The sequence below is a fragment of the Formica exsecta genome, unplaced genomic scaffold (assembly GCF_003651465.1).
Source record: "Formica exsecta isolate Colony F162 unplaced genomic scaffold, ASM365146v1 scaffold359, whole genome shotgun sequence".
Classification (NCBI taxonomy): Eukaryota; Metazoa; Arthropoda; class Insecta; order Hymenoptera; family Formicidae; genus Formica; species Formica exsecta.
Genome location: NW_021850836.1, coordinates 204,649 through 215,404, shown reverse-complemented (window position 1 = coordinate 215,404; position 10,756 = coordinate 204,649). Strand labels below are relative to the sequence as shown.

Sequence of the window (10,756 nt, the reverse complement as noted above, 5' to 3'; positions counted from 1 at the left end):
ATAATCGATATTTCCTGCTAGAATGGCGTTATGAACAAAATCTCACTGTAAAGAGAAACACCCTCAACGAAATTTTTTAACCAAAGAATCCCTTGATCTTTTTTTATCCACCCATATCTGAACAATCTAGCAAAAAAAAATATTTTTCAATATTTAGAATTTAATATCTGGAAAATTAAAAATTCTTATATATAAGAACATAAAGTCTATTAATTAATGTAATTTAATACTAATGTATTAATTAAATGTCTATTAATTCATGCTTGGTGTAATAATTAATTTTATAAATCATTCTATAAGAAAAATGCATCCAATTTTTCTTATTTCCATTGAAATCTTTAAACTATATAAAGAGGATATATATATCTGAGAGAAACTCCCTATCTATATAATTAATATTATCTCTTATAAATAAATAATTTTGTTCATACAGAGTTTTGCATATTATGTCGCCATTAAAAACTTCAAGGAAAATGATAAGAGCGAAGATAAACAACGTCGCGTTATTCGCGTCTTCAACGAGACGTTGTCGAAAAAAAACTCGACCTCGATTTTACTTACATCTTGTTGAGATGACGCTTACTCTTTTTTTCGCTTTCCTCTATCTCGCTGGCGGATGAAAACTCAGCAACAGATTGCTCCCCTGTGTAGCGCAGCTTTGCTACATCTCCAAGACGAGCTGGGCGTTCGCGTTCGTGTAAGTACGACAGTTCATTCAAATAGGCAATCGAGTTTGCATCCACCATCTTCCGGCGCTTCGTTCGTTAACACGCAATCTCCTCCTCGACGGAGAAACTATCATGCGAGAAGAATCGTTTCTTCCTTCTCTCGATTGGCAACGAAACGATCCCGCCTTGTTGCAATTAATTTGGCGTTACATATTGCATCCGTTGCGATCTTCCCGGAAATTCCCGCTAGACTTAATGAAAATTTGTTAGCTCCATATTTTTGGACCAACAACTTTCATCTCTAGGATATGCGAGATTCGAAATTATTTACGTCTTAATTAATGGCATAAAATTTGGAGTATATTTTAAATCTATTTCAAGTTTATTTCAAAACAGCAGAATCCATGATCAATTTTATAAAAAAAAATTAACTATAAATTTATAATATTCATAGCTTTTATTGTTTTAGGAAAAATATATAGATTGTAATGATATTACTACAAATTTTGTGTTCATGCTGATACTTATTATTTTTATCATCAAAAAGCAATTTCATTAGTTTTTTCACTTTAGGTTTTTTAATTGCAAGCAATTAATTTCATCTCATAGATTATCGTCCCTTGTGCATTTCAATATAGAATAAAAATTAGGCACTTTACTTGATTCATATGCAGCAGAAAAACTATTCTGGTGTAATATCATTACTTTCCTCCATAATGGAAAGCTTAAAGGGAAACGTGCGCTACTATACTTGCTGGATTTCGATAAGTCTTAAATATATTGTAGAACAACTCGAAATGCAAAAAATATTTTATATTTATATACGTGTTATTGCAGATTTAAATATTTTCTTCAAAATTTAATATCTCCTAAAATATAAATCTAGTAATATTTGCTTTTAAAAAAATCGTTAAAAATTGTGTCTCTCGCACAAAGTTAATAGAAATAAAAATTTTCAATTACATATAGAATTTAATGTCAAATTCCATTAAAGAAATAACCTGAAAATGTAGATGCTCAGACCGAATAAGAAGACGTTCATTAAAAAAGATAAATTTTCATGATTGCGTTTTATAATTGCAGCCATAATATGAAATTCTATATGATGTTCACGGTTTGTATATCATGTGTGATTTCTTGGTCCCTACTTGCTTAACTGGAACACGAAAGAGCGAAGAGAATTTAACATGAGGATAGTACCAAAAGTCACGAGATACGTAGATCCAGGATTGTCATAATCACATTCTTATACTATTTCATTCTTTTATTTCTCCTTTTTTATACTTATATATACGTATATACATGTACAATATAGTAATTTCATATCGCGGCACAGTCTTACACGCTACCTAATACCGCTCAGATTCTACTCGTTGAATTCTCTCCAATAAATGGGTTCTGAGTCTCGAATATCATAATCAAATGTTTCCACGACACGCGTTGCAACTTTTAGTCGAACTATTTCTCAAAGAATATCAAACCATATGCAATTCGCTGGAAAAAACCCCTTCTCTCTTATCCAATCCATAAATGTATGTACTATGTATTAATACATAAAATATTTTATACATATATATACCTAAATTCGATTGGTCAAGATGTCTTCTATAATTGAATTAAAAGAAATACTTTGATAAATTACTCCATCGTTATGAATAGCACAAAGATGTTTTCTAATATATCATAAATATGATTTGAAAAAAAAATGATTGGATCATAATCAACTACATATTATTTTTTCTACCTTGTATATCCTATATTCTTTATTATCTTACAAATAAAATTTGAAATGCTAATATCAAACTCTAAATTTTACTGTGGTATTTACGGAAACTTTATGTTAAAGAAAAAGATTTCGCAGAAAACTTATGAAATGTTTATTTAATTAAAATTAAAATATTTGATCAAGATATAAGAAATTTGAAAGCCATCGTATACTAAACATTGTACAGCGAAATAAATATTTGGAGATTATATAAACTAGATATTTCATATCTAGAAAATAATGAAGAATAATGCTAAGCGAAGATTTGTGAACAATCAAAAGATTTCGATAAAAATCGAATTCTCCGTTAAAATCTGACGGAACTCAAATCTTTGAGTTCTATCAAATCTGTTCACTCGAGATTCGCTCCCTTTCGCGGCGAGTTATACTGTTTCTAATTTACGGAATAGAGCCTCTACTATATATATCACGAATCATAATCGACATATCGTCAATCTCGATGTTTTACACATAATACATTGGTGCAGGTAAATAAACAACCTTGCTCATATCCAAAAGTAATATACCTTCTAAGACTCACAACATATAAGTGCATTTTATATAATATCAGCGCAAAATATATATATATGTATATAAATGCAACTCAAAGAACGATTTTGCGAAAACCTGAATATAATTAAAAAGAAACATATAAATGTTGGTATTTTGAAGACTTTAATATATTAACGCACATTTGTGAATACGTTTATATATCCTTTTCTGCATCTGAAAATCGGTCCCAATATGTCTTAGAAATCAATATATATTAATCAGAAAATACAGTTTAATTCTATTTGACAGTATAGACAAACGCATATGGTAATCAGTCATTGTAATTTTAACAACCACAAAGACTCAAAGTGAAATAATAAATAACTTTTTCAATATTTTTTCAATGAATTCTATACATTGCAACAAATATTTGTTTGGGCCCAATTTTGCATGTGTATATTGTGATTAAATGAACGTAAAATTACGTCGTAAATCGAGAAATTCAATAAATGTTACGTCGAGTGTCTGTGAAATGTGTGTGTGTGTGTGTATGAATGCACATAAAAAATAAATCTGAATGATATATACCGTGGAAAAGGATTAAAAATTTGTGCCATCATAAAATAAGTTCAAAGTTTATAGTCACTCTCTACGTGAGACTCTCTTACATTAATATATCTTGTAACATTCTCTACTATCTTACAAGTTTGATTTACCTGAATGTCTTTATTTGTACAGAGTAAATGGAAGTAGGCGATTTACTAATATAATCGCGAAACGATTACGGTACACACATCACCGCCTCACATTAATAGAATCTCCCAGCTAGCAAGATTTGACACGCTGCTCATTGCAATCGTCATCATCATAATCATTTGCATATAATACTTGAAAAAGCTGGTCTTTTCCAAGAGGCAAACTTGAAAAAATCGAAAATATCGTTTATTTGTTTCTCTGCGATATATCATATAACGATAATACCTTCACTTGATATATGGAACTCCGTTTCATGAATTTTAGCAACACCATTCGTCTCATTTACATAAAATTAGCCGTTTCAATGAAAGACGAAATATAGATAAATTAAATTTTATCAAACGCACATTATGGATTATCTTGTCCGTCTTCTACTATGTAACGTCGCATGTTGATACGCATAATTCGCACCCGAGGATATAACGTCATTATAAATCAATCCATTGCGGACGCAGATCGAATAGCGTACAACGCACTAACAATAACAATTATAATTCGCTTCATCGCCCCAAAATTATTTTTCGACGGCCGTAAATAAAGGAAAAGTATCAAGTCGTGAATGTTGTTATCTCTTGAAAAATTTCGGCAATAATAAATTTTTCACAATATGTAATTTTTCAATGCTATTAAAAAATTATAAAAGTTAGATGTATGTGCTTTTTTTAAAGTAGAGAATTAATTCATCATTTGTCTAGTACTAATAAATATCATTTCGTAAAAATAGGAAATTCCGTTAAGACACGAGAATTATATATCGCATTATCTCGATCATTCTTAAAAAAAGTCTTCGACATTATATATTTTTATGATATAACGAGAAATTAATACGCGCTTAAAACTCGATATCTATCTCGTCTATTCAGCACCGTCGGCATTCTTTCAAACAATCGCTAAATGTTATCCGCTACATGATAACCTGTTGCAACAAAGATTATAATCGCGATGAATTTTTCGAATCTTTCATCATTCTGAATATGCAAATAATTATTAATAATATTAATAAGCAAAGAAATAAAAGCAATTATTGTATTTTGTAATGCATAATAATCAAAGAATCTGAAAAAAATTTGGTATTTTCTATTTAAATAATTCTAAACATAGCATAATAAAAATGACTAGAAAAATTAATGCTTAATTATATAAAATAATACTAAATGAGGAAACTGGCAAAAAGAGCCAACGCGCGGTTATCGGTGCGCAAACTTTTTGTTGTTAAATTTAGTAATAAATATGCATCAAAAATGGACATTTTTAATTCAAATAACATTTCAAATTCAAATATGTATGCATAGAAATATTGTTCAGAAATAACAATAATTGAGTATTAATTTGTTCAGGTATATAATAAATGCTTTCTCTTATAATATCTTCCGTTTTTTTGTTTGAGAAAAATCTTTTTCTCTCTTTCTTTTGAAACTTTCTTTATCAGACATTTATCTTTTTATTCCGCGAGAAACGATTATACAGAAAGGAAAAAATACTTGAGTTTTGTTCTTATTTGAATAATTTAGCAAATGCATTTCTTTTGTAACGTACGAAATGGGACTCATTGTAAATTCATAACAAAACTTTGCTTCCATCATATTTCGACGAATCTTTCTTTCCTTCTTTGGAAGTCGATAGATCGAAAACAATACGAATTGCTTAGCACACTCACGTTCCACTTTACAAAAAAAAAAAAAAAAAAAACGCTTACAGAAGAGAAATAAGAAAAAAAATTTTAAACACAAAAGAAAAAAGCATTACCTTGTTCATGCTCTTAAAAACCTGATGAAGAATTGTTACAAGTGACACGTATCCAACGTACCGTTGTTTGAATAGCGCGTTTGACATCGTGTCAGGTTGTAAGTACATGCATTCAACAAGACTGCCCGACCACCGAGAATAAAGCTAGTTAGCTGTTTAAGTTTATGCCGAAAGGATACTTTACGACAATAGTGTTAGTGTGTTTATATTATTCTTTTAAATCTTTGCACAACACAAACTGCTTTTTATGAATACTTTCTATTGAAAAAAAGATATCCGTATCTAGCACACCATTAATTAATTTAATCCAACTAGTGATAAGCATTCGGTCTGACCATACATTAGCAGTGATCACTCGGACCGACTATTTACTAGTACTAACTACTTAACGCGCGTACCAGACAGTACCGGAGACTTTCTTCAAATGATGATCTCGATAATTGGGATTTTCCTTTAATTTTCCTCCACGTCAGACGCGAATAAGAAAAAGGCGAAAGTTATTGTGCATCATTTGCGTTCGATCAATTTTAAGATACTTCCATTTGTGTCAAGTCTGTTTCCTTGCATTTTATCGTCCGTCATTTCCGGTGATATTTATCACTAACATGTAGCCTGACACTGTTGCTCTTTTAAATAGTCAAGTCGCGTACGTTCGCAGATATTTCAACATCACTGAGCCTTCGCCCGGATCCGCTTTCCTCTTGCGCCCTTCATTCGCCGTCTTCTTTCGCGTCTACTAGCAATGAAAAACGCCTGACATTGGCGTTTTTCATCTCGTGGATATATGTGAGACTGCTTTTTAATAAACGTCTCTCCCTCGCAACAATCTCTGAGTCAGATTTTTGTCGGGAAGGACAATTTTAGACGCTGCCGTCGGCACGTTTCGATTATGAAAAACGTCGTATTCAGAGAAGTTTTCGATTCTATCTGTGCAATTGTCAATCAAATTCATATAGAATTAAATATTTAATTATACGTGAAAGACATACAATATGATTAAACAAATTCAACGAAATATCTTTGATTTAAAACAAATATTTTTTAGCTGTTATAATTCGATGTTGATTTGCTACTTATAATTTTGCACTACGCAATTTTAACAGGATTATCAACAAATGACATTTAAAGATCCAACATAGTCATAATTGACGAGTTCATAATTCTCTTTAATACGTTTATAATTTCTTGTTATCAGTATTAATCAAGTGTCATTTCAAATAAGGGTTCTATCGAAACACGAAAATCTATCCGTTGCCTTATCCATCCTTCTCATTCTGATAAAAGAGCCCATTAAAGTGAAAGGAACTCAAGAATTAATGATTCAGAGAAGGCTGACGATGTTGGTACTCTTAGAAATAGAACGCTCCAAATTCCTAGTTATGTCGACATTGATTAATTATAATGTGATAACTTCGGGAAAATTTCTAGCGAGATGAAATTAATTAAGGACTTCGCGAGACGAACGTTCGACGCTTTCCAACTTTTCCTACCAACTTTTGCTAAATCCGATATTATATATCGACTTCATTATATGTGCAATCAACGAAAAAGTCTCATTTGTCATGCGTTACGCGCTCACACGTTAAGCACACAACAAGTGTTCTTACATTTCTCCATTTTCGCTTCTACCTAAACCATTTCAAGTACCTGAGGAAGTCTTTTTCTCTGTGTTTGCCGCTTCGTTTTAAAGGATGCGAGTCATCGACGACGATCAGATCAACCGCAAAGTACACTTTACTCGCGGTTATCGGAAAAGACTGCTAACGAAGCTCTTTAATCGCGCACAAAGATGAACTCATTATAGTGATTCCAGCGATTCTCCTCGGAATCCACGCCGGGTTTCAGCTGCTCGGAGTTGCTGCCGGCAGTGCCAGAACCACAACTACCCGCCATCCTGAAGCCCTGCTCCTGCAGCATGTCGAAGGCCTGCTCGATGACGCTGTGCTTCAGGAAGAAGCGCGACGTGTAACGATCGGACATGCCGTGGTCGGGATCGCGACTCTCGTTTAGCGTCTCGCCGAAAACGTCCCGGCAGAGTGCCACGCGGCCGCATACGAGAATCCTTGAGAGCTTGCGGAACTTGACGTCGGCCAGGCCTTCGCGGCCGAAGGCGAAGCTGCCTCGGTAGCCGATAGTAATGTATCCTGGTACGCGTTTGCCGACCGCACCGCCGGTTTGCCCGCCAGAATCGGCGTTCTCCAAAATGGCCTTCTCTAAACCAGGAAGACCGTAGAAATTAGCCTCCTGCTTGAGCCTCTCGCGTTCGCGAAAGCCCTCGGGCAAAACCAATGCTTGATTGCGCAGGAAGTCCAATACGTAACGGAAGAGCACACCATCGCGATCCAGGAAGTACTTGCCCTTGGCATCTTTCTCCACGGCGGATTTGCCCGTGAAGAGTGTCGCAAGATGCGAGTCGCTCTCACGGGTCAGCGTGGTCAAGGCAGTAGTATAGAAGACGCCGCCCACATTCAACTCCACCACGCTCGGCATTGTTTCCTGTTGCTCTTGGTCACCCATGCTGCTTCCGGTTAACGCGACGCAAGAAAGAGAGAGGAAGACTATGATCAATTGGTCGCGTGGACCGACGGGAACGAGTCGTCTTCACCGATGGGATGATCAGAGACGTTATGTGCGGAGGACACCTGTAGTTGGAAAATTTCCAGGAGGATTAAAGATAACAAAGAGGATCACGATACGGAACTGCACTCCGTTCAATGAAACTCTACGCGACACTCGCGCAAGACGACCACAGGTCGACGACCCAGCAGATCCCAGAGTCAATCGTGATACGTTAAAGAAAATAGCTCTCCGAGGATTTCAACAGACGAGGAGCAACAGACTGATTTTAAAAGTCACTCGTACGTATTCGCACGTGAGAACACCTTTGGCGATGCTCTTTGAAAAGACAAGCTGATCGAATCCTGGTCACCTTAGAAGCACGTCGTTATTCGAAGCCGACTTGAGCACGATGTTGATACTCGTCCAACTGCTACTTGCTCGAAGAAATGAACGCGACGGTGAAGAGGGATAAACTGCGCCTACGGCGGAGCGATGACGAAGGCCGAGCTCAGCTCTCTCAGCTGCGCGCTTCCTCACCTAAGCGGTTGGCGCGCGTCAGGACGCACTCTCCGCTCGCTCCTCCGTGTCGCGAGGGTAACGTGATGGTAATGCTGCGCTGCCGACGCAACGAGAGCCCGCGCCGTGTGTCAACGCGCAGCCACCGATATCGCGCAACACAATCCCCTCGACACGCGCGCGCAACCCCTGAGAAGTCGCCACTCGATTCTCATCCTTGAAAGAGGCTACGTGTCGTGATAAGAGTTTTTCTAGGTTGTACTTACATCCAAGCCTATCCTGGGAAACTGCACTCCATTCCGTTTTCTGCGACTCTCTCCAACGACGGCGACTTATCCCAGCATATTCCATCGGATTCCGCTGCAATCCAGATTATTCCGATCCATATCCTGCTTTGCATGTTCTGATGCGTCTCAAATGGATTGGACCTAATAATCAAATAACAGATTTCGTGATTCTAAATGTGTATTCCAGAAGAGAAATGTAAACTACAAATGTGATGGAATAGTTGGAGTGCATCTTTAAGATTAATTTTTAAGATTACCTATTGTTCGGGTTTCCACGGATCGATGCTTCGTTACATTGTAACATACAGTCGTTCTCTTATTGCATTGTATCTCTCATCCGATATCTCATCGTCGTCTATCTGCAAATATTGAATAGGTAGCAATGTCAATATACAATGCGATTAATATTGTCGTGTAGACAACTATACATTATTCACACAACTACGCATTTGTTTTATTCCGATTGCTACTCTTTATTATTAAAAACACAATATTGATGAATTGAATTAAATAACATAGCTTTGTCATATAAACACAGAGAAGGATGTTTCTTATTTAATGGTGATTATAAAAAAAATCTGATTTTATATCTTTTTATAAGTAAAAGAGAAAAAAGTTGGTTTGTTTTTAGAAAAAAATGTAGCTTAGAGCAAACAGACCAAATACATTATAATATGAATCAATAACTACAGATAATCCGTGCAATAATTACATTTTCTTTATTTCATAATTATTTAACTTTCACAAAATAGATTAGATTATATTTAATTGTATTGTGTTAGCTAAGTTTAAACTCTACATTAAATTTTTATATTATTTTTTAATATATCATTTTGATTATTATTATATGGTATAAGAAAAATGTAAGAAAAAATAATAAAAAGAAAAAAATATATAAACAGCAAATTAAAAAAATAGCTGATCTTCTTAGAAAAATTTCAATGATGATGTTAAGACTTTAAACATCAACACATTTACATTTTTCTAACAAAAAATATATATTTTACAAGCTAAAATATTTCCAAAACTAATTGTAAGTGCAATAATTTATAAATTACAAAGTATTTTTTTAAATTAAAAAGTCTTTTTCTTTCAATATATTTATTCATTTATATGTATATTCTTGTTATTCTCAAGAATTTTTATTAAAAAATTATATTTGATTTTTCATCAAATTGTAATTTTTTCTTGTAACTGCATTTATCTTTATCTTAAATAATATTTTAAACAAGGAAATAAACGGATAAGAAACTTTGAAAAAATGCATATACTAAAATTGTATGATACAAAACATAAATCTTTATAAAATTCCCTCGGGATATCTTCCTTTATTGCGCAATATCGTAACATTTTCTCTTGTAAAAAAAGTACATTTTCTTGAAAGGTATGTGAGCATATGTATATCACAAGATGGTATAAATCTTTACGAGAAAACACATTATATCACGTTTAAAGATATCTATAATATTATACTATCGCCGTAAGATCAAATTTTAAAATGAAAAATGAAATGAATCATTAAATCTTTTCAAAATAAAGAAAATTTTTTTATGAGAACCAATATAATATTCATCACATACACACACATAGCTCGATCCCTTCTTGAATCCATTCGAAGCCATACAGTAACCATTCAGTAAATGAAATCAATTATCGAAAAGCAATATTGTTCAACAACTATATCTATCGCAAATTATCGATTGTAAAATCGAAATTGAAAAAAAGCATTAAAGAAAGGTAATAAAATCAGAGTAGATATAAACTTACATTACACTCCATGTCACGACGTCGATGTATGTCTTTACGTACGAAATTAGGCACTTTCGGGTCGAAAGCATCATGTTTAGATATCGTATATCGTACGTACATGCATTCGTCGTAGTGCATCATGTCTGTATATGTGTATTTCTTTATCAGACATTTATCTTTTTATTCCGCGAGAAACGATTATACAGAAAGGAAAAAAT

At 33.9% G+C, this 10,756-nt stretch overlaps 1 protein-coding gene across 2 annotated transcripts; it reads right to left on the bottom strand.

The window, feature by feature from the left end:
* Positions 1 to 1,911: 1,911 nt before the first annotated feature.
* Positions 1,912 to 10,692, bottom strand: LOC115238757 (BTB/POZ domain-containing protein KCTD16-like). Of its 2 annotated transcripts, XM_029812808.1 has the most exons (3): positions 10,557 to 10,692; positions 9,047 to 9,148; positions 1,912 to 8,930 (listed from the first exon to the last, which is right to left on the bottom strand). In XM_029812808.1, the coding sequence occupies exon 3, from the start codon at positions 7,942 to 7,944 to the stop codon at positions 7,201 to 7,203; it is 744 nt and encodes a 247-aa protein (XP_029668668.1). In that variant the 5' UTR covers positions 7,945 to 8,930; positions 9,047 to 9,148; positions 10,557 to 10,692; the 3' UTR covers positions 1,912 to 7,200. The 2 variants fall into 2 exon arrangements, with proteins under 2 accessions (XP_029668668.1, XP_029668667.1); XM_029812807.1 differs by having other exon boundaries at positions 1,912 to 9,148.
* Between the last annotated feature and the right edge of the window lie 64 nt (positions 10,693 to 10,756).